Genomic DNA, 27,619 nt, shown 5'->3' with positions numbered 1-27,619 from the left:
TTCCCAGTAGACGAATGTTGTTCCTCCGCATTTTACTTTCCATATCGTTACATCTATTGACGAGGTATGCCACCCTAGTTGTTAATGAGCCAACGTTAGCCTCTAGCTCGCTAATGCGAGTACTGTGGTATGTAGCACTGCGCTCCAGCTCCGATAAGAGCTTCTTCTGTATACTCTCAATATATTTTTGTTAAGCTCGTCTTTGACCATGGGATATCTCTGACCTGAGATTGGTAGAGAGAGAGTGAATTTTACAGAAAATATCAGTTTTGAGGGTGCCCATCACGTAGTGTAGTAACTCCACAGTCAGTGTTCCCATGGGGCCGGGATTAGCAGCATGCGATGGCGGGGGTGAATCAAGAGATGGCGCGGGCTTGCCTGCTCTTGCAGACTCCGATTTTGGCCAGGTAGACGACATTACAAAGTTACATTTCTCAAACTTGATCTGAATTGTATAGGGGTCTCTTCAGACGCCTGGCCTAACAGAAATGCATACAATTTTACAAGGTTAAATATATACATTTCGTCACTAACTGAGGAGCGATAGGGAAACGCGTTCTACATCATTGGCTTCCAACACCTCCGCCTCAGTGACCCCAAACTTTTGAACGGTAGTGTAGGTGTTCCTTTTGTCCAGGTGGGAGAGGGAACTGTGGAGTGAGATTGCGTCATCTGTGGATCTGTTGGGGTGGTATGCGAATTGGAGTGATTCTAGGGTATCCAGGAGGTTGCTGTTGATGTGAGTCATGACCAGCCTTTCAAAGCACTTCATGGCTACCAACGTCAGTGCTATGGGGCGGTAATAATTTAGGCAGGTTACCTTCGCCTTCCTTGGGCACAGGGACTTTGGTGGTCTTTTGAAACATTTAGGTATTATAGACTCGGAGAGGTCGGAGAGTCGGAGAGGTTGAAAATATCAGTGAAGACACTTGCCAGTGTCCATTCTGGAATGTTCTCACAGAATAGATGTTTCGGCTGTTGTATTCTCGTCATAGGTTTACGAAATTTCTAGCTGCAGACTAGTAATTTGTGTCTAAGATTTTATATTATTCTCCAAGACTCGATAGTCTCCGAGTCTAACCATTTCCAGCCGTGTAGCCAATGCTCTGAGTACACGTCCTGGTAATCCATCTGGCTCCGCGGCTTTGTGAAAGTTGACCTGTTTAAAGGTGTTGCTCACATCGGCTAAAGAGCGTTATCACAGAACAGCTGGTGCTCTCGTGCATGCTTCAGTGTTGCTTGCCTCGAAGCGAACATAAAAGGCATTTAGCTCGTCTGGTAGGCTCGCGTCACTGGGCAGCTCGCGTCTGTGTTTCACTTTGTAGTCTGTAATGGTTTTCAAGCCCTGCCTCAGGTAGCCAGAGAGCCACTATTTCAAAGTATTAATGAACTCACTGGTGAGTATGGCTTTTCAGCAGATCCTCTTTTTAAAACATTTTAATGTATGACCACTAGTGGGACATAACAAGAGCAACTGCAGTTTGTATCATGTTGTAGGTGTTATCTGAGTAAATTATGTGTGGTTGACAGATGTTTTTAGCTTTAGATTGATTGAGTTTGTATTTTTTAGTCCTCTCCAATCTGACATCTTTAGACAATATGCAATCAATATTGTGTCAGGGTTCAGGTTACCTAATTAATTGGTTGTTTTTCTGAAAGTGAAACCTCCTTGCCTGTCTCCCTGATTTGTTTGGAGGTAGGTAATTTGATTGTTTTAAACTCTCACTCTTAGAGATACCCCCCTACTTTTTTCAATTTCCGCCTTGAGACATACCCAAATCTAACAGCCTGTAGCTCAGGCACAGAACCATGGATATGTATATTATTGGTACCATTTGAAAGAAACAGTCTGACGTTTGTGTAAATGTGAATTGAATGTAGGAGAATATAACACAATAGATCTGGTTTAGATAATACAATGGAAAAACCATACGTTTTTTATTTTTATTGTTGTATCATCATCTTTAAAATGAACAAGATAAAAGAAACATTCAGATAGGATGATGGGGACAATTTCAGTGAAAAACATAAGAGGGCAACAGTACTTGTGTCAGAATGATTTACAAAGTGTCAGAATGATAACTTCCAAAATGAGTGTGCTGCATGACATGAAGTCATGAAGTCGCCAAATTGGTGAAGTTATACATTTTGAATGGAATAACTATATTCAAAATACCAAAATGGTATTCTAATACACCCCCCCCCCCAAAAAAAATAAAAAATGGAGAAGAAAACATGAAGAAAAAAAATATACATTTACAAAATAACACTTTCAATATTTGGAATACCCTCAGTCCTCGACACAATATTATGCTGCTGATGCCAGGTGCCATAGCACATCCATGCCTGCAGATGAACACCACTTGTAGCAGGAGCTGGATGAACCAGCTTCAGTGGGGGATGGACACCTTGGCACCGGGGGCTCCCATTCGGAGTCAGTGTCACTGTGAAAGAAAATGTTCAGTTAGAATAGTTTCACATATGAGCCCTGTATCAACAGTTATAATAAACAGATACAGTGCCTTGCGAAAGTATTCGGCCCCCTTGAACTTTGCAACCTTTTGCCACATTTCAGGCTTCAAACATAAAGATATAAAACTGTATTTTTTTGTGAAGAATCAACAACAAGTGGGACACAATCATGAAGTGGAACGACATTTATTGGATATTTCAAACTTTTTGAACAAATCAAAAACTGAAAAATTGGGCGTGCAAAATTATTCAGCCCCTTTACTTTCAGTGCAGCAAACTCTCTCCAGAAGTTCAGTGAGGATCTCTGAATGATCCAATGTTGACCTAAATGACTAATGATGATACATACAATCCACCTGTGTGTAATCAAGTCTCCGTATAAATGCACCTGCAATGTGATAGTCTCAGAGGTCCGTTAAAAGCGCAGAGAGCATCATGAAGAACAAGGAACACACCAGGCAGGTCCGAGATACTGTTGTGAAGAAGTTTAAAGCCGGATTTGGATACAAAAATATTTCCCAAGCTTTAAACATCCCAAGGAGCACTGTGCAAGCGATAATATTTAAATGGAAGGAGTATCAGACCACTGCAAATCTACCAAGACCTGGCCGTCCCTCCTAAACTTTCAGCTCATACAAGGAGAAGACTGATCAGAGATGCAGCCAAGAGGCCCATGATCACTCTGGATGAACTGCAGAGATCTACAGCTGAGGTGGGAGACTCTGTCCATAGGACAACAATCAGTCGTATATTGCACAAATCTGGCCTTTATGGAAGAGTGGCAAGAAGAAAGCCATTTCTTAAAGATATCCATAAAAAGTGTTGTTTAAAGTTTACCACAAGCCACCTGGGAGACACACCAAACATGTGGAAGAAGGTGCTCTGGTCAGGCGAAACCAAAATTGAACTTTTTGGCAACAATGCAAAACGTTATGTTTGGCGTAAAAGCAACACAGCTGAACACACCATCCCCACTGTCAAACATGGTGGTGGCAGCATCATGGTTTGGGCCTGCTTTTCTTCAGCAGGGACAGGGAAGATGGTTAAAATTGATGGGAAGATGGATGGAGCCTGATGGAGTCTGCAAAAGACCTGAGACTGGGACGGAGATTTGTCTTCCAACAAGACAATGATCCAAAACATAAAGCAAAATCTACAATGGAATGGTTCAAAAATAAACATATCCAGGTGTTAGAATGGCCAAGTCAAAGTCCAGACCTGAATCCAATCGAGAATCTGTGGAAAGAACTAAAAACTGCTGTTCACAAATGCTCTCCATCCACCCTCACTGAGCTCGAGCTGTTTTGCAAGGAGGAATGGGAAAAAATGGCAGTCTCTCGATTTGCAAAACTGATAGAGACATACCCCAAGCGACTTACAGCTGTAATCGCAGCAAAAGGTGGCGCTACAAAGTATTAACTTAAGGGGGCTGAATAATTTTGCACGCCCAATTTTTCAGTTTTTGATTTGTTCAAAAAGTTTGAAATATCCAATAAATGTTGTTCCACTTCATGATTGTGTCCCACTTGTTGTTGATTCTTCACAAAAAAATACAGTTTTATATCTTTATGTTTGAAGCCTGAAATGTGGCAAAAGGTCACAAAGTTCAAGGGGGCCGAATACTTTCGCAAGGCACTGTATATATAGAGTAGAGGGAACATAAGGTTAAATATATTATTATAGACCTGCTAGATCTACTGTCTCATTTATATTATGACATTTCAGCTAGAGCTACTGTCTTTATTATATTACAACCGACCAGCTGTATCTACTGTCTCCGTTTCACTTTGGCCATTGTTGTGGACCTGCCCTCCCCTCAACAGCCTCAAATAGGCTATTTAATTTCACAAATAATATTTGATATTATTAATTTCAAACAACGGCATTAGCATGAGAAGAACTCCATTTGGGAATTGCTAAATGAATCGTCCTCGATCAATTTCATCTAAAATTATGTGTACATCTGTATATCTAGACTTAGATTTAGTTGTGTTACAAACAAACCAGTTGATTGCAATGAAACCAAACATGACTGGAAAAGTCACGTTCTGTGTGTGCATTTACCTCGAGTGTGTCGTCGAAAATGGAATGAGACGGAATTCACGACACAAGCGGTTCACAAAATGTTTCGTGTTAGGCTATAAAAATTGATTTTATCAAACAATAGACCATTCATTGTGTAACAATGAGCATTGGGATTGCAGACAGAGGAAGATTGTCAAAGGTAAACAATTTATTTTATTGCAGTTTGTGATTTTGTTACACCTGTGCTGGTTGAAATAGTTGTTTTTTATGGGTCTCTATCCTCAGATAATCGCATTGTATTCTTTCGCAGTAAATCCTTTTTTAAATCTGACAACACAGTTGGATTAGCAAGATTCTAGGCTTTCAAAGCATGTGAGGCACTTGTATTTTCATGAATGCTATTTATGTAGCGATCACCGTATGTTGTCGAATTTCATCCCGCCACCGGGTTCCGTGCGCAGAGAGGTTAAACAATATGGTCCCTTACAATCTCTTACATATGCACACATGCATTCACACACACACACCCTTCTGAGGGATAAGCACCCACACTGTGTAACTGGAATCAAGATGGTCACTTGAATAACTTCTCTCACTTTTTGAAACAATGGGTTCAGTCCAGTCAACCAGTTTCCTTTACAACACATCCGCCCGTCTTCCCACTCACGTGGATTACATGGAGATTACTTTTAATTAGAATAGATGCTAATCATTTTCCACCGGCAATGGGGAAACAACATCACAGATGTGGAGGAAATCTAGGGTAGGCATTAGCTTTTCAAGCCTTCGTCAAAGGCAAGAAACATGCATTTTCTAAACAAATCAATGGAGTAAATAGACTGTGAAATCTACAGAGCAAAAAAAAATGTTTCTTCGATGAGCAGTAAACAGGTTAAGGCAAAAGTGAGGCTGGAAAAGGAGAGGGTGTATAGAAAAAAGTCAAGGGCGATGAAAAATTGAGAACTCTGAAATTGTGTTACATATGAAAAGCTGGTTTTATGTGCCAGCTAGGCCTAAGCGTTATGCAATCTTGGAAGCTGGGTATTGGAAAGGAAGTTCCTAATCTTAAATGTTGAATGCAAATGGCTGTGTTAGTATATATTTTCTACTACTAATGCCAGTCTATTTTTGAGTGTGTAATGTTCTAGTAACAGTTTTGACAATACTGTGCTAGCTAGGCTGCTAGCCAGGATACCTGTTGACTATTGAACTTCTCTAAATTAGTCTGGCAGCTTTTAATCAAAAACTGTCATAGCTTCTATGTCTTTCTGGCCTCCTCCACTACTATGATTTGAGAAAGCAATACCACTGAATGTGCCTAAAGCAAAAAATGTAGGAACCTTACTCTGAGAGCTGTGTTTATCTCTGGATCTTCTCCAAAGACACATTTCTTACCAGCTGAGGGAAAGCGAGATGAATGAGAGAGAGTGTTGGGTCTGTCTCTAAAAGGCTCACAGTTCAGCTCGGTCTAAATCAGGACAGCATTTCCTGACCCAACAAAGCACTTGGCACTTCCAGCACCCACCTTTCCCTTAAATACTGTCCGTCACAGGCTATAGAGCGCCATACCTCAACACCCCAGCTGTTTTTGGACTGCTCATCATAAATTACCGCACCATCTACCAAGGGACGTTTGTGGTTGGCAATGCTCAAATTGACCGTAAATATCACAGTAGCCAGTAAGTACACCGAACATAAATATAAATACAACATGCAACAATTTAAAATATTTTACTGAGTTACAGTCCATGTAAGGAAATCAGTCATGGGGCCATGCATTATCATGCTGAAACATGAGGTGATGGCGGCGGATGAATGGAACAACAGTTGGATTTAGGATTACATCATGGTATTTCATTGCATTCAAATTGTCATTGATGAAATGCAATTGTGTTCGTTGTCCGTAGCTTATGCCTACCCATACCACAACCCAACCACCACCATCAGCAAACTGCCCAGTACAGTTGAAACTGTAATTTGTCTGTGAAGAACACACTTTTCCAGTGTGCCAGTGGCCATCGAAGGTGAGCGTTTTCCAACTGAAGTTGGTTACAATGCCGAACTGCAATCCGGTCAACACCCTGGTGAGAACAACGAGCAGGCAGATTAGCGTCCTTGAGACAGTTTCTGACAGTTTGTGCAGAAATTCTTTGGTTGTGCTAACCCACAGTTTCATCAGCTGTCCGGGTGGCTGTTCTCAGACGATCCTGCAGGTGAAGAAGCTGGGTGTGGATGTCCTGGGTTACAGTGGTTACACGTGGTCTGCAGTTGTGAGGCTACAGACCAAATTCTCTAAAAGGGCTTATGGTAGAGAAATTAACATTCAATTCTCTGGCAACAGCTCTGGTGGACATTTCTGCAGTGAGCATGCCAATTGCATGCTCCCTGAAAACGTTAATGTGGCATTGTGTTGTGTGACAAAATTGATCATTTTAGAGTGGCTTTTTATTGCCCCCAGCACAAGGTGCACCTGTGTAATGATCATGATGTTTAATCAGCTTCTTGATATGCCACACCTGTCAGGTGGATGGATTATCTTGGCGAAGGATAAATACTCACTAACGGGGATGTTTGATTTGAGAGAGATATGCTTTTTGTGCCCCTAGAACATTTCTTGAATATTTTGTTTCTGCTCATGAAACTTACACTTTTCTTCTAAAACATATTACAATATTGAATAATGCAACCAAACCATATTACACTCTTGAATAATGCAACAATCCACAAGCATGTGCAGGCAATTAATAGTTTATTTCCTTGTCTGTTGTCATTAAATAAGCTGACAATACACTGCTAACTAACTAACAACATGCTTCATGATCAGGTAGCAGTAGCATATCAATAATGAACCTTTACTTTGATATTCGTATGGAAGGGGTAACATTAACATTATCATATCAGTGTCATTCATTTTTATAATACAGGCTACACAGCTAGGTAATGTTAGCCAGCAAGCTATCTAGCTAGCTAAACAAAATAATTGTTGCATCCTCACATAAATGTCCTGGCTGTAGCTAAGTGTTGATGTTTACCTGAACCATAGCTAGATAGGAGCTTGTACACTAGCTACCGTATTAAAGTTACCTTAGAACAAACCAGGCTTCATTTGATCAATATCATGGAAGTCATTACATGAGGTAAAAGATAATTGCCACTGATGACATTGATATTTCCCTGGGGAGTTGCTTCTTGCCTGGTCCTCGATGGCTCAGTGCAATCAAGTAAAAAAAATAACACAGTTGAGATTTAAAGCTACGGCACTAATTTCTGAATGTAACAGGCTGTTACTACAATTGCAGGTAAAAACAAATCTAAAACATGAGGAAAATGTCTAATTTCAGCTGTTTCAAAAACACTACTATGATATTAAATGTTTTACTGTGAGATTTTTGGCTCAATGAGACAATTATGTTTACACTGCCCTGCTTAGAGATGGGCAACTGTCAGGCGTGTCCAGAGGGAGCGGTTGAGATGTGACAAGTTCGCAAGTTTACATTGCAGTATACGTTAGCCAAGGGTATATTTGTGAAAAGTATAGTAAGTGTGAAGACCCTCTTAGTAGCTATGTGTTCTGTGGGAGCGCTATCAAACTCCACACACACCTACAGTGCTCCTGGTGAGCTGATGCAGGCCTTTTGACAGTAAAAGCTGATTAGACTGCAAAGCAAAGATTCATTAGTTTAGTTTAATGGAATTGAGACGAGTGGATGGGAGATTTAAATAAATTAACCTTCAGCGAATCCCTAGGCCATGTAGAAATGACAGAGGGATCTGAGGTTGAATTCTCCCCTTGTCACTGATATAATTAATACTGATTACATTATTTTGGCACAGAGTCTGTTGTCATTTAACCCTGGACCCAACCTGGACCCAACCTGAGCATGTTGGAGAAACAGCAGGAGAGAGAGATGGTGGAATTAACTGGCTTTAATGTTTTCCTCAGGAACCAACACAAGATAAGCGAGTTTCTGACAGCTTAACAGTGACAACTTGCTCTGTCTGCTAACTGTGTCTTCGCTTGTTGATTAGTTTACTTACTTTGCCTTCTTTCCTCATTTTCCTCTCCTTCTTCTACCATTTCAGTCACCCATCATTCACGTGTGTGTGTGTGTGTGTGTGTGTGTGTGTGTGTGTGTGTGTGTGTGTGTGTGTGTGTGTGTGTTGACTTAGAACATTAAGCAGAAGGGGGTTTAAAAATGCACAAGAATTTAGCATAATTTGAAAATGTCACATCTTCAGCCGTGAATAGATTACATTTTACCAGACCCCAGCAGGGGAATTTTTTTTGTCATGTTTACCCCTCACTGCATAGATTTAACCTTCATTAGTGTCTTCTTGTGAAATGTGGTTAATACCCTCCGTGGTTTGAGTTCAGTCATCTTTATTTTACATATTTGAGTTGTTGGCAAATATTTTAAATTTGATTTCCCACCTGATAGAACTCATTCTGAAGAGGTTCTGTTTTTTATTTATTTTACATTTCTCTGAAGTATCTGAGCAGAGGGCTCCATTTGGCTTTATACCTAAAGTGAGAAGTATTTTTTCTTGAGTGACTTGTGCGTCTCTTCTCCTATAATACCCTCATTTTACTAAACATACAACAAAGAGACAGTCTCACCCCAGCAATCACATTCATGACGGCCTTCCTTTCTCTCAATACACGGCTCAGTTGCATAAAAGCTGCTCTTGGCTTCTTATCAGAAACCAAACACTCTCCATAAAACACACTGTACAGAAAAGCAGGTAGAGTGTTTGATTTAAGCCTATTTTCACACAAAGGTGCTAGCTTGATAAATCGACCGAACTGGCACAAGTGCGTGTGTGTGAGCATGCACGTGTGCATTTGTCTAAGAGAGATACTGAAGGAAAACGTGAGTGTAAGATACTGTTTATGTCCACGTATAATGTATTTAACATGTGTGTATTTGTTCCTATGTCTGTAACCAACAGACACCTGTCACCACGGACTACAGTGACGCCACAGATTCAAGTGACCAACTTAGTCAGTCCTCTCAAAGCCTAGGTGTCACACACACTTAACTGCGCTCCGCATAGTGACCCACTTTAACAGCTCACAATAAACACTCGCACAGTTTGCCAATCACTACATCTCATCACTTACAGATGTAGGATCTTAATTATCACCCTGTTCTTGCAGGATATGCAAACGTGTAGTGTATTCAAGGTTTAAAAAGGCTTCTTAGTTTAACATTTCACACTTGATTTGCCCTAACTAAAAATGTATCAACCCCTACAAAAATGTCCCTTAATTATAATCTACACAATAATTCAGATTTCCTGTTGCTGCATGATTATTTTCCTGCTGTGAGAAACTGCTTATATTTCTTTCATCAAGGCTGTAATCAAAGAAGCCTGTGCTTTCTTAGTCAGTGGAATGCATGAAGTAAGAAGGAGAAACCCTGTAATCAGACCGGAGTCAGGCCATCTTACATTGGATCCTGGTTGTTTAATACTTCTCAGTCAACACACATACATACAGTATATAGGCCTTGTCTCTGCGAGTGTGGGTGTGTGCATATGTGTGGTTTGTGTAGTCTGGACTAGTAGCTCCTTTCATGTCCTCACCAGACCAGAGGCAGGTGTATACAGAGAGCCATTGATTGGTTTTATCTTTTAGGTTCCTATTCTTTTTTTTCTTTCTTTTTTTTCATCCATAAAGAGACTGCTGGGATTGACCAAAGGAAGCTGTGCCATCCCATCAACCAACAGTGTTTGTGCATCTGGGGCCAAAAGGCCTGATTCGTTAGAGGTTTTTCTCTGAAACGGAGCTCATGCGTTAATGCTTCACCGGATTGAGGCCTTTTGAAGCCTGTAGCTCAGGAACCAAAAACAATCCTTCAAACCCGCCTTTAACTTTTCCCTTGGAAAACAGGGCCAATTTGAAAAAGCACCATTAAGTTTGTTCAACCATTTACAGTATTTATGATTTGTGAAAAGAGAAGGAGGAATAACCTCTGAGAAAGAGGCTGAGATAATGAAATATTGGTGCCTTTCACTTTGATTCACTGCCTGTTTCAAATTTAACTCTCTCTAGTCTCAAGTGCTATAAATACACTTCTCGCTGTTTGTTATCTATGCATAGTCACTTTACCCCGACCTACAGTTGAAGTCTGAAGTTTACATACACCTAAGACAAATATATTTAAACTCAGTTTTTCACAATTCCTGACATTTAATCCTAGTAAAAATTCCCTGTCTTAGGTCAGTTAGGATCACAACTTTATTTTAAGAATGTGAATGTGTAGGCCTCCTTGCTCGCACACGTTTTTTTTAGATCTGCCCACAAATATTCTATAGGATTGAGTTCAGGGCTTTGTGATGGCCACTCCAATACCATGACTTTGTTGTCCTTAAGCCGTTTTGCCACAACTTCGGAGTTGAAAATAAAACCTAATATAACTCAAACGGAAAGCATTTGCATTTTTGCGCAGTCCAGGCAGTGCTGAGAGGGTTTGGAAAGACCCATTTGCGACCAAGCTTTAACTTCCTGGTTGAAATCTTAAGATTTTGCTTCAGTATATTCACATAATATTCCATAATGATGCCATCTATTTTGTGTTCACCGGTCCAAGTGCACAAGTCCCTCCTGCAGCAAAGCACCCCCACAACATGATGCTGCCACCCCCTTTCTTCACGGTTTGGATGGTGTTCTTCGGCATGCAAGCGTCCCCCTTTTTCCTCCAAACATAACGATGGTCATTATGGCCAAACAATTCTATTTTTGTTTCATCAGACCTGAGGACATTTCTCCAAAGTACCATCTTTGTCCCCATGTGCAGTTAAAAACCGTCATCTGACTTTTTTATGGCAGTTTTGGAGCAATGGCTTCTTCCTTGCTGAGCGGCCTTTCAGGTTATGTCGATATATAGGACTCGTTTTACTGTGGACATAGATACTTGTGTACCTGTTTCCTCCAGCATCTTCACAAGATCCTTTGCTGTTGTCAGGGATTGGTTTGCACTTTTCTCACCAAAGTATGTTTATCTCTAGGAGACAGAACGCATCTCCTTCCTGAGCAGTATGACCCCCCCCAAGATGTTTATACTTGCGTACTATTGTTGGTACAGATGAACATGGTACCTTCAGGCATTTGGAAATTGCTCCCAAGGATGAACCAGATGTGCGGAGGTCTCCAATTAGTTTTCTGAGGACTTGACTAATTTATTTAGATTATCCCATGATGTCAAGCAAAGAGTCACTGAGTTTGAAGGTAGACCTTGAAAGACATCCACATGTACACCTCCAATTGACTCAAATTATGTAAATTAGCCTATCAGAAGCTTCTAAAGCCATGACATCATTTTATGGAATTTTCCAAGCTGTTTAAAGGCACAGTCAACTTAGTGTATGTATACTTCTGACCCACTGGAATTGTGATACAGTGAATTGTAAGTGAAATAATCTGTCTGTAAACAATTGTTGGAAAGATTGCTTGTGTCATGCACAAAGTAGATGTCCTAACCGACTTACCAATACTATAGTTTGTTAACAAGACATTTGTGGAGTGGTTGAAAAATGAGTTTTAATGGCTCCAACCTAAGTGTATGTAATCTTCAGACTTCATCTGTACATAGTACCCCTGCACATTGACTCTGTACCGATACCCCCTGTATCTAGCCTCGTTATTGTTATTTTATTGTGTTTACTCTTCTTTTTTTTACTTTACTTTATTTAGTAAATCTTTTCTTAACTCTATTTCTTGAACTTCATTGTTGGTTAAAGGTTTGTAACTAAGCATTTCACGTTAAAGTCGTATTCGGTGCATGAGACAAATTTGATTTGATACGGTGATGGCCTGAGGAGAGGAGAATTCTTTAGATGACTGGCATGCTTGTGCTTCCACGCTAAGTAATTTAGGTAAGTAAGTTAGGCACCTTGTTGATTCATCTGCCCAGAGCATCCATCACTCCACATAGTCAGTGCTAGAGATCATACTGGAAGACCTAGGCTATTAATAGAGGTGCAGCTCTCTTCATTGTCCGACGGATCTCTTTGGGGCCTTTATCTAACTTTGACTCTCTGCCTTGACAAAGACCTTGTGACTGGATTTCATCACCAGCATTCCAATCATTAGAGGAACATCGCTGATGCACACAGCTAATTTTGGATCACTCAACTTGACGCGGCAATTGTCAGCACAGCGGACGTGGCCAGAGTCATGTCACTTGACCTTGAAAAATAACAGCAACCTCCCAATATTTTTTTCCCAGCAGCATCTACAGGGGAGGGAATAAAAGCAGTAGACTATGGGTATCTGTGTTGGTCCGAATGTGACCTTGGTCCAACATCAGTAAAGAGCTTCTGGGTAGAGACTGTGACCCTTATCAGAAAGGAAGAGGCAATGCGAGAGCATTTACACTGCCCAAAATCTGTCTGCGTTTGCATGGAGGTCTATGAGATAATGTCAAATTACGTGAGGCTTATTTTGATCAAATGTACGTTTTGTGATGTTTAGGCTGTTACACACACTGATATAAGTGGATGCATGTGGCATTCCTGCAACTTTTGATAAAAACAACTTAGTTGTGCCAGTTGTGTATTTACCCTCTCATTTGCAATGGTCCCACCTGATCTCACATCCTCCCACCTGCCTTCCATCTTTGAGGAAATTACTTTTCAGTGTTAGAGCGTTCACTTGACTATTTTGTCAATATAATAGAACATCTTTGTCCTTATTTACTATCTGACAATCAGACTGGAAATCACTGTTCTCTGAGCAGGGGCCAGCTGACTCAATTGTGACATTTAGCAAGATGTGACCTTTAGCAAGGCAAGGCATTTAACCGCCAAGTAATAATTTAATGAAAACTGAAAACGTTGAGAGGCCACGTGTTTTGTCATAGTGGAATGTACTTGAACTTCCACTCAGAGACCAATGTTCTTCTAGTCTGAGGTGGAGAGTCTGAGCCCCCTTCCTCTTGTCTCCTAATTAGACAACAGAACAAGGATTTTCTGCCCCCTGGTCACCCTTTACAAAGCTTTCACTAATAATAGCAGCCTGAATGTTTTCATTTGCCAACATTAATTCATTAGAAATGGGAAAATGGCTCTTCTGAGAATAAGAGTTAGAAGTAGAACGAGGCATGTTTGTGTGACTTTTTTCACCTATCAATGTGCTATACGGAAGGAAAATATGAAACTTAGTTCAGAGCAGATTTGCTTTGACTGTTCTTTCTTGATGCAATTTCGGGGAAATATTTGATTTCTTTCTGAATTGTTTTCATATTAAACCATCTTAGTCCCAACATCTGTTGTCAAATCAGACATTCTTTATTGGATAAGGTTATAGAATGTGTTTCAGAGTTTGTCTTTCAGAGTTTGAGGAAGCGGAAACCTCTACAGTAATAATTGGTCTGATGAGTGGCTCTGTCAACCAGCCACAGCGTTTGGTAAGACGAATCCATGGAGCTAAATGTGCAGAACACAGGTCTTTGGGGACAGACAGCTTTGACTTGGTAATGGAGTGTAAAACCTAAAAGAAAAGCAGAATAGTATTCATGAGGTCAGTTCAGTGTTAATGCTGTATGTCACGTGTTCCTTTCTCTCTCATATGGATGCACAGGCTTTAAACCTACCTGTTCACTTGTTCTTCATGCACTAGTAAGATGGATGGTCCGCTCCCTCACCTCATGCCACCCACATTGTTACCACACAAAAACACACACAGACACACAACAGACATATGGTCAGCAATATGTTTGGGACATCGATTCGCAATAAAATCCCAGAGTCTAATCGCGAGAATCGCAATACATATCTTATTGACCCCAGCGTATCGTGATAATATCATATCGTGAGGTCCCTTGGAATTCTCAGCCCTAGAAACCACCTATATATCTCGGCCAGTTCAGTTCTGTATTTAATAGAAAAATACTGGTCTTGTCTATTTGTCTCTGTAGGTTTACAGCCTTTCTTATCTGGTTTTAGCTGTAAAGGCTCAGGTTTGATCTAACATTCCTCTGAAACATGGGAAATTTCACAGTGGTCTGTCTGTCCCCTCAGGTGTTTCTGGGTGTTAACTCAATTTAGCTGGATGTCGTGTTGACCAGAGTGACAAATATGAACACACTCTACCTGTCTGCCACACACACTCTAGCTGGCAGACACAACCTGCCACACATACTCTTCCTACCACACATACAGTACTAGCCTGTCTGCTATCTCTCTCCTAAGCTCTCTTTTTTCCTCTCTGTGACAGTGTCACACTCTACCTTTCTCTCACTCTTTCTCTCTCTCTCTGTCTCGGTCAGCATCTCTCACTCTCTCTGCCTCTCTCTGTCTCGGTCAGCATCTCTCACTCTCTCTGCCTCTCTCTGTCTCGGTCAGCATCTCTCACTCTCTCTGCCTCTCTCTGTCTCGGTCAGCATCTCTCACTCTCTCTGCCTCTCTCTGTCTCGGTCAGCATCTCTCACTCTCTCTGCCTCTCTTTTTCTTTATCTCTCCTGCTGGTATTTGTCAGTGCTATTATCCTGTCTCATTTCTCCAGCTGAGAGTGCTGCAGCCTTTTTCCTCAGGCTGTCATCACGGAGCAGCTCTGAACCGTCTCAGAGACACGGCCTGCAGCCCTCCACCCCGCCCCTCACAGGGTCCTCTGTGCAGGGAGGAACCTGCAGAATGACACTGAAGGAGAGAGAAGCGAAAAACCTTACCTGCTCTCAGTTAGCTCTTTGATATTTGTGTGTGTGCAGGGATGCAGTGTTGTTCCCAGCATCCCAAATGCTCTCTTGTAGTTACAGATAGTCGTAGCAGATTATTGACCGTGTTAGAAATAGCATTGGGTATCATTTTCACGAGGGACATTAGCGATAGCATCAGTTTTTCAAAAATGGTGTTTGCATCAGTAGTTCAGAGATGTTGGGCTATTAGATGGCCTTTTAATGTTTTACAGCTGCTGCTGGTCTACTCTCTACCATCTCACGTCACTCCTTCCCCCAAACTGGTTGTGTCTGCATTATGTATCTTGTACATTGTGTCCTATTAATACCACATTCATATTTGTCCTCTACATACAGTGCCTTGCGAAAGTATTCGGCCCCCTTGAACTTTGCGACCTTTTGCCACATTTCAGGCTTCAAACATAAAGATATAAAACTGTATTTTTTTGTGAAGAATCAACAACAAGTGGGACACAATCATGAAGTGGAACGACATTTATTGGATATTTTAAACTTTTTTAACAAATAAAAAACTGAAAAATTGGGCGTGCAAAATTATTCAGCCCCTTTACTTTCAGTGCAGCAAACTCTCTCCAGAAGTTCAGTGAGGATCTCTGAATGATCCAATGTTGACCTAAATGACTAATGATGATAAATACAATCCACCTGTGTGTAATCAAGTCTCCGTATAAATGCACCAAAAGCCAATGTGTCAGAGGAAACACCGTACACCTAGTGACCTGCCTGGTCAGCATGCACTGCACCCAGCCCGCCACAGGAGTCACTAGTGCGCCGGCTAAACCCTCCCTAACCTGTGCGTCGCCCAATTTCACCTTTATTTAACCAGGTAGGCCAGTTGAGAACAAGTTCTCATTTTCAACTGCGACCTGGCCAAGATAAAGCAAAGAAGCTCCTCTCATTCCTGCTGCCCAGACCCACATCCCGTGACTTCCTATTTACCTTGTGTTATTTATTGTCTCCGTTGGCCTTGGGACTCATACTTCCCCCTCTTCTCCTTGTAGCGTGAGCTGTGGTTATGGCCAGATAGTTTTTCCCAAACAGACCATCCACCAGTGTCCCTGTGGGGTAGAGGGTAGTGACTCAGCAGTTCTCCAGGGTCACCAGAGCACAAAGAGGCTGTGTGTGTGTGTGCATGTGCGCATGCGTGTGTGCCTGTGTGGTGGCCACGTGTTACCACAACACAGAGAGAGATCTACAGCACATTAGAGAGAGAGAGACCAGGCAGTGACTCAGCCTCAATAGCCAATTTACAGTGCATTCAGTGTAGGCCGTCATTGTAAATAAGAATTTGTTCTTAACTGACTTAAATAAAGGTTAAATAAAATTACCCCTTTGCTTTTTCCACATTTTGTTACGTTTCTGCCTTATTCTAAAAACAATTAAATTACCTTTTTTCCTCATCAATCTACACGCGATACCCCATAATGAAAAAGTGAGAACCAGTTTTAAAAATGTTAGAAAATGTATTAAAAATAAATAAGTATTCAGACCCTTTGCTATGAGATTTGAAATTGAGCTCAGGTTCATACTGTTTATCCATTGATCAGGCGCATCCATTGATCATCCTTGAGATATTTCTACAACTTGATTGGAGTCCACCTGTGGTAAATTAAATTAATTGGACATGATTTTGAAAGGCACACACACAGTGCTTTTGGAAAGTATTCAGACTTTTTCCACATTTTGTTACGTTACAGCCTTAATTTAAAATAGTTTTTCCCCCTCATCAATCTACGCACAATGCCCTATAATTACAAAGCAAAAACGTTTCTTTTTTTTTAAATTGAAGAATTTTGGAACCTAGAGCTTTGGTCAGGGAGTTGACCAAGAAACCGATGGTAACTTTGACAGAGCTCCAGAGTTCCTCTGAGGAGATGGGAGAACCTTCCAGAAGGACAACCATTTCTGCAGCACTCCACCAATCAGGCCATTATGGTAGAGTGGCCAGATGAAAGCCACTCCTCAGTAAAAGGCACATGACAGCCCGCTTGGAGTTTGCCAAAAGGCACCTAAAGGACTCTCCGACCATGAGAAACAAGATTCTCTGGTCTGAGGAAACCAAGATTGAACACTTTGGCCTGAATGCCAAGTGTCATGTCTGGAGGAAATTTGGTGAAGCATGGTGTTTGCAGCATCATGCTGTGTGGATGTTTTTTCAGCAGCAGGGATTGGGAATCTATTCAGGATCAAGGGAAAGATGAACAGAGCAAAGTACAGAGAGATCCTTGATGAAAACCTGCTCCAGAGTGCTCAGGACTTCAGACCGGGGCGACGGTTCACCTTCAAACAGGACAACGACCCTAAGCACACAGCCAAGACAACACAGGAGTGGCTTCAGGACAAGTCTCTGAATGGTCCTTAAGTGGCCCAGCCAGAGCCTGTACTTGAACCCGATCTCTGGAGAGACCTGCAAATAGCTGTGCAGCGATGCTCCCCATCCAACCTGACAGAGCTTGGGAGGATCTACAGAAAATAATGGGAGAAACTCCCCAAGTACAGGTGTGCCAAGCTTGTAGCGTCATACCCAAGAAGACTCAAGGCTGTAATTGTTGCCAAAGGTGCTTCAACAAAGTACTGAGTAAAGGGTCAGAATACTTATGAAATTGTGATATTTCAGATTTTTTTGCTTTTTATTCATTTGTTTAAATAAAAAAATTAAATGGGTTTTGCTTTGTCATTATGGGGTATTGTGTGTAGATTGATCATGGAAAAAACGATTGAATCATTTTTGAGAATAAGGCTGTAAACGTTACAAAATGTGGAATCAAGGCGTCTGAATACTTTCCAAATGCAATATACCCCAAAGAGGCCATCAATTTATCTGGTTGGCCACTTTCCTTCAATTGTTCTGTTTATCCTGTCTCTCTCTCTATCTAGCTCTCTTTTTCTCTGTATTTCCCCTTTTATCTCATTTTATTTCCTCTTGAACCTCTTAAACTCTGAGAATGAAAAGCTGGCTTTATTAAACTTTTACACTTACAGTGAAACTCTAGTGTGTTTATAAGATGAACTGAAGCATTTGACATCTGGGAGAATTTTGTGGACTGTTTTCTGGGAAAAGAGCGAGAGGAAGAGAGAGGCTGCCAGATGGAGGCTGACAGACAGACAGAGCAGAGAGAGGTAGGGAGATGGAGGGTGCGTGGGTGGATTTGTAAGCAGTGAGCAATAGGTGTACCGTGTGATGTCCCACAAACAGACAAACAGACAGCCAGTCAGTCGAGAGGAGTTCCATCACTGATGGAGCCCACTTCCTTTTCATTCGATGAAACATTTGACTTTCTACATAATGTTTACAGGGTAGATTTCCCTGCTCGTTTCCCTTGGTTTGAGGGAAGGCAATTCTGCTCTTTTCTTCAACAGATTGTCGTCTGTTTATTAGCCTGTTGTTTACCCATCTTCTCTCTTCATGTGGAAAGCCCTGATGACACAGAGAGAGAACAGGATGGTTGGTTCTCATTGTGATGGAAATGTGGTAAAATAAAGAACACAAAACAGAGAGAGCGAAACAGGAAGGAGAGACTGAGAGGAAAAAAAAGAGAGGGAGAGAAGTAAACAGATTGGAGAAGGGCCTGATGTGGAGAGGTTCTATCAAGCTCTCTCTAATAGAAAAGGGGGTAGAAGGCGCATCATTTGAACGGAGTGAGACCTTTAAAATCCCCCTGTAAACACATTAAGGATGGTTTTGTGTTGTGGAGAAGAGCTAGAGAAACTTCCATAAAAATGCTGCTACCCATAATTGTATGAGGCTCTCGGTGTCGGAGTCCATTGGTAACTTTCTGAGCCCCCGATGCAGATCGGAAAGAGAGAAATACATAGATGGAGAGAAAGAGAGCTTTCTATTTCCATGCTGAAAGAATGCCTGATCAGTCACACTCACTTCACGGCTCCAAGTGATGTGATCTACGTGCTTCACTACTTCACCAGTCTGTACTTAATTGGTACTCAACTTATGGCCATCAAAAATGTATGTGATGCAACACATAGGCCTGCTGTACTTCCATTTTCAGGGGTTGAGCAGAAGTTCAGCAAATCACTTTACCACAGGTTTTCAGGACTTCAACAGTATGGGGCTGTGGTTTGTATTTTGTCTGTAGCTTGTCCCTGTATGTCCTGCTTACAGCTGCGGTCACTTGCTTGTCCCGAGCACTTAAAAACACACAAAGATGAATAGTAATACCTAATTTTTCATATGGTTGGAAGCCAGTGACCAATTCTCCACCTCAGCTCATCCTCCGTACCCTTAAATACGTTTTTGTTTCAAAGACCATATAAGGCCTCCTTTCACCATAACATAGGCTTTGGGCGTGAGCGTTCACACGCGTACAACTGCTTTAAATCAATAACCATAGCAGAGTGGAAATTCTCTAGAAATGATTCTAGTAAATGATACACATGAACACACACACATCAAGTAATTGAAGGATATAAGGGATCTGATGGTGTCCTGCGATATATGTCTGTCTTCTGAGCCCTGTGTGTTTCTACTCAGGTGTTGCAACCGGTTCAGGGAATAGAACTGAAAACGGAACTAAACAGAAATGGAACCGAAAACGAAAGTGATCCATACTGTTCCGGAACAAAACCGTTATATTTAATGCATGGAAAACCTGTCCCACAAAACAATGCAACAGAGTGCCTGTGCAAAGCCCTCACTCTGTCACTCAGAAATGTATTCCAGCATCTGCCTGCAAGCTGAAAATCTTTGCCAGTGCGTGTTTAGGCTATCTGATAAGGAGAGAGGTTTTTAATTAGCTAGCGAAGAATGGATAAACTTTTTCAATGATCGTTAATGATACTATAGGCCTAGTTATCACATTTCACGTTGAATTTATTAACTACAAGAAAGTAAGACGTGTTTTTAATTCTGGTGGCGCTCTGAACACACAATCTTGTTAGCTAGTTAGCTCAAAGGACATTTAAGCTGCTCCTCCTAGGTATAATTCTGTGGACCTAATTCAGATAATGCATGTCGTAACAAAATGCCTAGCGCTTTAAGCCTGTTCCTCAACCCTCTCTCGCTCTCTCCACACATAGGCTACACTTTTCTGTCCATCACGCATGTAAACAACAAGCTTTCCTGCTCTAAGCGCACTGATTGGGGAAGTAATTTAATGAACTAAATGTAAAAAACTGTTCACAGGTCGAAAAAGGAACGAAAAGGAACGATATAAACGGATACTTATTTGGGGGTTCGAACCAGTTCAGAACTTTATTTTAACTGTCGGAATTCATTTAGGTTCCAACCTGTTTCTACTGCAGAGCAGATATGGACTCTCTGTTAAAGACAAGTTTGCTATTCTCCATCTTCAGAGATTCCGTTTTCTGACTACAACAAGGCCTAGCAAAACAAGTGTAAACCGAGAGAAGTGATGCATTTTTCATGGGCATAGGCCTTGTCTCTCCCAGACCCTGTTCTGAATTATAAATAACACAAATCCAATTTTGGAACAGGAAATCACTGATATATTAGGGTCGGAACACAAGGTAACGTGTTTGTTTCCTGGGATTTTGGGGCAATATTCACATTGTTATTGTTTCCATAATTTATCAGCCTCTACTCTCCTTATTGCTTTATCCTTTGGAAGACGCTATCGGTCAGAAAAGTAGAAAGACTGGTTTTGGAAAAGGATTGTCTGCTTATAGCTGTTGGACAGATTGGCCCATTTCTATATCGGCGCCTGCACTCACTTTAGATAATTTAATATAATTATATTAAGAGTGTGTGTCTTAGGTTCTTAACTAATGGTGGTCTTTGTGTTTTAATCCTGTCGCTGTTACTCTCAGGACAGAAATATGCTGGGATGGAAATTAAACTTCTGGATTAGTTTGGAGATGCTACCTAGTGTCCTCACTGTCTAAAGACCAGTGGCTTCAATTATAAACTGAGCATACGTACAGTACCCCAAAATGTGCGTGCACCAGTTTTCATGCAAAAGTGAGCATTCTTTTAAATTTTTATATTTGAGTTGAGAGGGCTCACATCCCCACAAACTTTAGACTATAAGTACGCACATCTGCTGTAGGTTGAAATATTGTATTGCAAGCTGGCAAGTAAACATTTTGTGCAAATGTGACTCGCTTATTCATTAAAACTGAAAACATAAACAAAAACGCTGCCATTTGCTGTAGTTAAAAGAGTAAAAACCTATGCATTTTATTTTTTGTCTCTAAAATGGTTAGACATAGGAATCTATTTCCTATTTATTTTATTTTCCTAACCATTGCAGAATACGTTCTTCACCTTTTCTGGCTGTGATGGGTGCATATTCCCGAAATAGCCATACAACAAATTACCATGTGCATCTCTCATTTAATTGTACCTATAGCCAAATCACTCTGAGAGAGTTCTAGAGTGCCTCCGGAAAGTATTCAGAACACTTAACTTTTTCCACATTTTGTTACAATACAGCCTTTAAAAAAAATACATTTTAGAATAAAAAATCCTCAGCAATCTACGCACAATACCCCATAATGACACAGCTAAAACAGCGTTTTTAAAATTTTTGCACAGTTTTTTTTATATAAAAAAAATATAAAAAAAACCAGAATACCTTATTTACATAAGTATTCAGACCCTTTGCTATGAGACTTGAAATTGAGCTCAGATGCATCCTGTTTCATTGATCATGAGATGTTTCTACAACCTAATTGGAGTCCACCTGTGGTAAATTCAATTGATTAGACATTATTTGGAAAGGCACACACCTGTCTATATAAGGTCCCACAGTTGACAGTGCATGTCAGATAAAAACCAAGCCATCGGGTCGAAGGAATTGTCCAGAGAGCTCTGAGACAGGATTGTGTTGATGCACAGATCTGGGGAATGGTACCAAACCATTTCTGCAGCATTGAAGGTCCCCAAGAAAACAGTGGCCTCCATCATTCTTAAAAAGTTTGGAACCACCAATACTCTTCCTAGAGCTGGCTTCCCAGGCAAGCTGAGCAATTGGGGGAGAAGGGACTTGGTCAGGGAGGTGACCAAGAACCCGATGGTCACTCTGACAGAGCTCCGGAGTTGCTCTGTGGAGATGGGAGAACCTTCCAGAAGGACAACCGTCTCTGCAGCATTCTACCAATCAGGCCTTTATAGTAAAGTCGCCAGACGGAAGCCACTCCTCAGTCAAATGCACATGACAGCACCTAAAGGACTAAAAGGCACCTAAAGGACTCTCAGACAATGAGAAATAGTCTGATGAAACCAAAATTGAGCTCTTTGGTCTGAATGCCTAGCGTCACATCTGGAGGAAACCTGCCCCTTCTGGGAGGATGTTTTTCAGTGGCAGGGACTGGGAGACTATTCAAGATTGAGGGAAAGATGAACGGAGCAAAGTACGTAGACATCCTTGATGAAAACCTGCTGCAGAGTGCTCCAGACCTCAGACTGGGGAGAAGGTTCACATTCCAACAGGACAATAACCCTAAGCATACAACCACGACAAAGCAGAAGGGACTTCTTGAGTGGTCCTTGAGTGGCCCAGCCAGAGCTTGAGAGGATCTGCAGAAAAGAATGGGAGAAACCGCTAATACAGGTGTGCCAAGCTTGCAAGCGTCATATCCAAAAATACTCAATACTGTTATCGCTGCCAAAGGTGCTTTAACAAAGTACTGAGTAAATGCTCTGAATACTTATGTAAATGTGATATTTCAGTGGTTTACTTTTTATAAATTAGCAAACATTTCTAAAAAAATGTTTTTGCTTTGTCACTATGGGGTGTTGTGTGTAGATTGATGAGGGGTGAAAAAACAATTTAAGCAATTTTAGAATAAGGCTGTAATTTAACAAAATGTGGAAAAAGTCATGTGGTCTGAATACTTTCCCGAAGGTATTTAAGGTTTTTCAATCCCATAGGCAGTATGGTTTATAATATTCAGTCAAATTTAACAGGTGAACAGTTGACATGTGATGTTGCAGTAGGCCTATGCAACTATAAGTAGGCCGACTGTAATAATACAAAAAAATAGTAGCATGGCCTAGACAATCCAGCATATTTGGGTTGGGGGAAAAGTCGATGCAAAACATTGCTGAATTTAAATTTTCTGCTGACAGCTCCAAAACAATTTCAAAAACTGACACAGTCCTTTGCTAGATACAACATAAATTACTGCAAAAGATTATAACATTCTGCCAACTACAGTAAATTGACAGTATGGGTAGGCTACAGTATTGCTGTTCAATATGAGCGTGACATCATTGCCTAGTTTTAATCTCAGAGCCTATACCAAAGCAGGAGATAGAAACACAATAATTTATTGATAAACGAAAGATTGAACCACAATTCATATTTTGCATAGATGTGTGGGTTGTAGCATTTCGTCTACTTTTAAATTGTTTCGAATATACAAACAATCTTGCTATAGGCAGAATGCACGTTTAGTTTGAGAAAATCACTGCCAAATATTCTGCTCGCAGCTATACAGAAATGTGATCAAATTTGCCATTGCTCTTTCATATAGAAACTGATGTAACCTATTTCGAATAGTTCCAAATTATACAACAAATAAAATACATTATTGTCACCATAAATGGTGAATGGAGGGCGTTTTCCAAAGGGAGTTATAATGCTTGTTCACATGAACACAATTTAAGGACAGGTCTAATTTATAATGGGAAACATGTGTACATGGCGTGTGGCAAGTTCAGAAATCTCTATGTTTTTGCCTGTGCAGTTTTCAAAAATGGCGCACACAGACAATTCATTTGAAACTTACCGGTTATAAATTGGGCCCCTGAACAGAAAGACACAACAATCTGTAGATTCTGACATACAGTTAAAGTTCGGAAGTTTACATACACTTAGGTTGGACAGATTATTTCACTGTATCACAATTCCAGTGGGTCAGAAGTTTACATACAAGCTGACTGTGCCTTTAAACAGCTTGGAAAATGCCATAAAATGATGTCATGGCTTTAGAAGCTTCTGATAGGCTAATTGACATCATTTGAGTCAATTGGAGGTGTACCTGTGGATGTATTTCAAGGCCTACCTTCAAACTCAGTGCCTCATTGCTTGACATCATGGGAAAATCTAAAGAAATCAGGCAAAAATTGTAGACCTCCACAAGTCAGGTTCATCCTTGGGAGCAATTTCCAAACGCCTGAAGGTACCAAGTTTTTCTGTACAAACAATAGGAAGCAAGTATAAACACCATGGGACCACACAGCCATCATACCGCTAAGGAAGGAAACGCGTTCTGTCTTCTAGAGATTAACGTACTTTGGTGTGAAAAGTGCAAATCAATCCCAGAACAACAGCAAAGGACCTTGTGAAGATGTGGAGGAAACCGGTACAAAATAATCTGTATCCACAGTAAAACGAGTCCTATATCGACATAACCTGAAAGGCCGCTCAACAAGGAAGAAGACACTGCTCCAAAACCGCCATAAAAAAGCTAGACTATGATTTGCAACTGCACATGGGGACAAAGATCATTATTTAGGAGAAATGTCCTCATCAGGTCTGATGAAATAGAACTGTTTGGCCATAATAACCATCATTATGTTTGGAGGAAAAAGGCTTGCAAGTTGAAGAACACCATCCCAACCGTGAAGCACGGGGGTGGCAGCATCGTGTTGTGGGGGTGCTTTGCTGCAGGAGGGACTGGTGCACTTCACAAAATGGATGGCATCATGAGGTAGGAAAAGTATGTGGATATATTGAAGCAACATCTCAAGACATCAGTCAGGAAGTTAAAGCTTGGTCGCAAATGGGTCTTTTAATTCGACAATGACCCCAAGCATACTTCCAAGGTTGTGGCAAAATGGCTTAAGGACAACTAAGTTAAGGTATTGGAGTGGCCATGACCTCAAAACTATATAAAATTTGTGGGCAGAACTGAAAAAGTGTGTGTGAGCAAGAAGGCCTACAAACCTGACTCAGTTACACCAGCTTTGTCAGGAGGAATGCGTCAAAATTCACCCAACTTATTGTGGGAAGCTTGTGGAAGGCTACTCAAATGTTTGACCCAAGTCAAACCATTTTAAGGCAATGCTACCAAATACTAATTGAGTGAATGTAAACTTCAGACCCACTGGGAATGTGATGAAATAAATAAAAGCTGAAATGAATCATTCTCTCTACTATTATTCTGACCTTTCACATTCTTAAAATAAATTGGTGATCCTAACTGACCTAAAACAGGGATTTTTTACTAGGATTAAATGTCAGGAATTGTGAAAAACTGATTTTAAATACATTTGGCTAAGGTGTATGTAAACTTCCGACTTCAACTGTAGTACTGTCACTTGTAGGGGTCTCTAATGTGTGTCCTTGAAGAAGTGAAACAAAGTTAAAAGGGGATCATTATTATTCTTTAGTTTGTTGAACTCCTGACTGTTAAATAGGGAACATTTGTTTTACTTATGGTTGAATATAGTTGTATTTCCACAGTCTTTGGGGGTCTTGCCTGTTTTTATTTAGTTTAGACTTCCCCAATGGAAGTCAAACACTGTATGGTATACATTTTTCTCTCCTTGTGCTCTCTCCTTCACATACTGTATTAAATAGTTTGTAGCCAACATGTACTCTGCACTGAATTGGATATATTGTGAATGAGTTACACAATAGTATCTACAACTGATGGCCCATCAGGTCTAACATGGCTGCTTGTTGTGTTTCTGTCGTGGTTTGTAGAGCTATGCTCCATCTGGTTTAACATGGCTGCTTGTTGTGTTTCTGTGTGTTTCAGGACTGAATCCGCTATCCTTTGACCCGTCCTCCAACAACGAGCCCCTGCAGTTCAGCAACTCCAATGGGCCACTGGTGTCAGACTGTCCTCTGGAAAAAGGAGCTGAGAACCGCAATAAGAGGAAGAGACCCAGCCTACCTCCAGGTACAATAAACTATGATAATTGACAAGGTGTACATCAGTAGTACCAATACATTTTATACTGTGAGCCTGTGACTGGGGGAGTAATTTAAAGTGAGGTAGAGACTTGGTAGAGGCGCTTTCATGTTTTCCATCCTGAGGGGCTTATTGCCAGTTAGTCCTGTGGAGGTCAGGGCCGTCTGTCTAAAGCCACAGGATTCTGCGTTGCTATGATTGCAGCTCTCACACCTTAGGCTGGCTGCTACCATGCCACAGCACCTGCCAATCAAAGCACAGAAGTGCCTTCAGCTTTCTCTCACGGAGTGAGTGACCTGTCGCACGGAAAACAATGTTCTGTGTGTGTGTGTATGTGTGCGCGCGTGCCCTCATTCGCTTGTTGACTTCTCATTACTAAATTACACTTCATTTTAAATCTGTGACTGTGTGCATTCTAATTAAGGAACGCATCTCTAATTAATGGCATTATGACAAGTAGAATGAAGAGGGCCTTAAGACAGAGGTGTTGCTGTATGTGCTCTGCTGTCTTGATGACCTTAATTAGTTGGGATTAATTGTCAGTGTTATGAACCACTCTTTTTACCATTCGTCTTTGTGCACAATTTTAAACAAATTACCTTAGTGAGTTTGAGTTCTCACTCATTCATGTCTGTTCATTTCATCTCATTATTATGTGTCATTACCAACTCAGAACTAGACCTGAAGACCTTGAGGAGGTTTAGATTGCAGGTACAACGGACATGTTAGATGTGTACGTAATAGACATTGAGTGTTTATGCAGAACAATGTTACAATGTCGATTAACAGATGCACTGAAATTGAGTAGAGCCACAGAGCAAATACCCTGAGTAGAATGAATACACTTCAATTATCTTTTATTTTACCTTTATTTTACCAGGTTAGTCTCATTGAGATTAACACTCTCTTTTACGAGAGCTGGCCAAAATAGCAGCACACAAAGTTGCAGACATTTGCAATTTAAAATGCAAAGCAATAAAGATTAAAAACATTTTCACTCTTGCCTCAGTATATGCTCTTTAGTGTGCTGCATGTCAATGCATGTTTAGGTCTTAATTGTGTAATTCATAGACCGGTTGACCCGACCATAGAAATATAATTTATTTCTATGGACTGGACATTGTGTGAGTCCCCATAAATTGGTAATTTTGAGATTTTGAAGCGGTGAGTTTATCCGAAGTTCACTTACAAAGAATCAGATGTTATGGTTATGTATCTAAGGTCTAACAGACCTTGAAGACCTCCGTTGGATTTCAGTGGGATTTCAGTGGGTGTACTGTATAGGCTATAGGCCTATTGAGTGAGTGAATAACAGATAGTGTTAGTATTGTCCTGTATATATACCCAAACCACAGAGAGAGACACAATACAATATCAGCTCACACTAAGTACTGGTCATAGTGAAAACCTGTGTGAATGGCCGTTTCCGAATACCGGTAATTGCGTTCTAAATAGTAGGCTGATTGGCTATGCTAAAAATAGAATGTTAAACCTGTCTGACTGTTTGAGTACAGCCAGTCAGAGATTTAGATCAAAGACTCAGCACACAAATCTAATATGACCACTCATTCTTTTACAGAATC

The 27,619-nt window shown here is 40.8% G+C and overlaps 1 protein-coding gene across 4 annotated transcripts in view; it reads left to right on the top strand.

Annotated features, from left to right (window-relative positions):
* LOC139390674 (ecto-NOX disulfide-thiol exchanger 2-like) overlaps positions 1-27,619 on the top strand; it is a 267,211-nt gene that overhangs the window by 55,900 nt on the left and 183,692 nt on the right. For all 4 annotated transcript variants that reach the window (XR_011629531.1, XR_011629530.1, XM_071137950.1 and 1 more), the window contains exon 2: positions 25,881-26,024. Coding sequence is in view for 2 of the 4 variants with exons in the window: in XM_071137950.1 (XP_070994051.1) it covers positions 25,881-26,024 (144 nt within the window). In the remaining 2 variants the exon portion in view is untranslated. The remainder of the gene's footprint in view (positions 1-25,880; positions 26,025-27,619) is intronic.

This window comes from Oncorhynchus clarkii, chromosome 31 (assembly GCF_045791955.1).
Source record: "Oncorhynchus clarkii lewisi isolate Uvic-CL-2024 chromosome 31, UVic_Ocla_1.0, whole genome shotgun sequence".
Lineage (NCBI taxonomy): Eukaryota > Metazoa > Chordata > Actinopteri > Salmoniformes > Salmonidae > Oncorhynchus > Oncorhynchus clarkii.
This window is presented reverse-complemented; position numbering and strand designations above follow the sequence as displayed.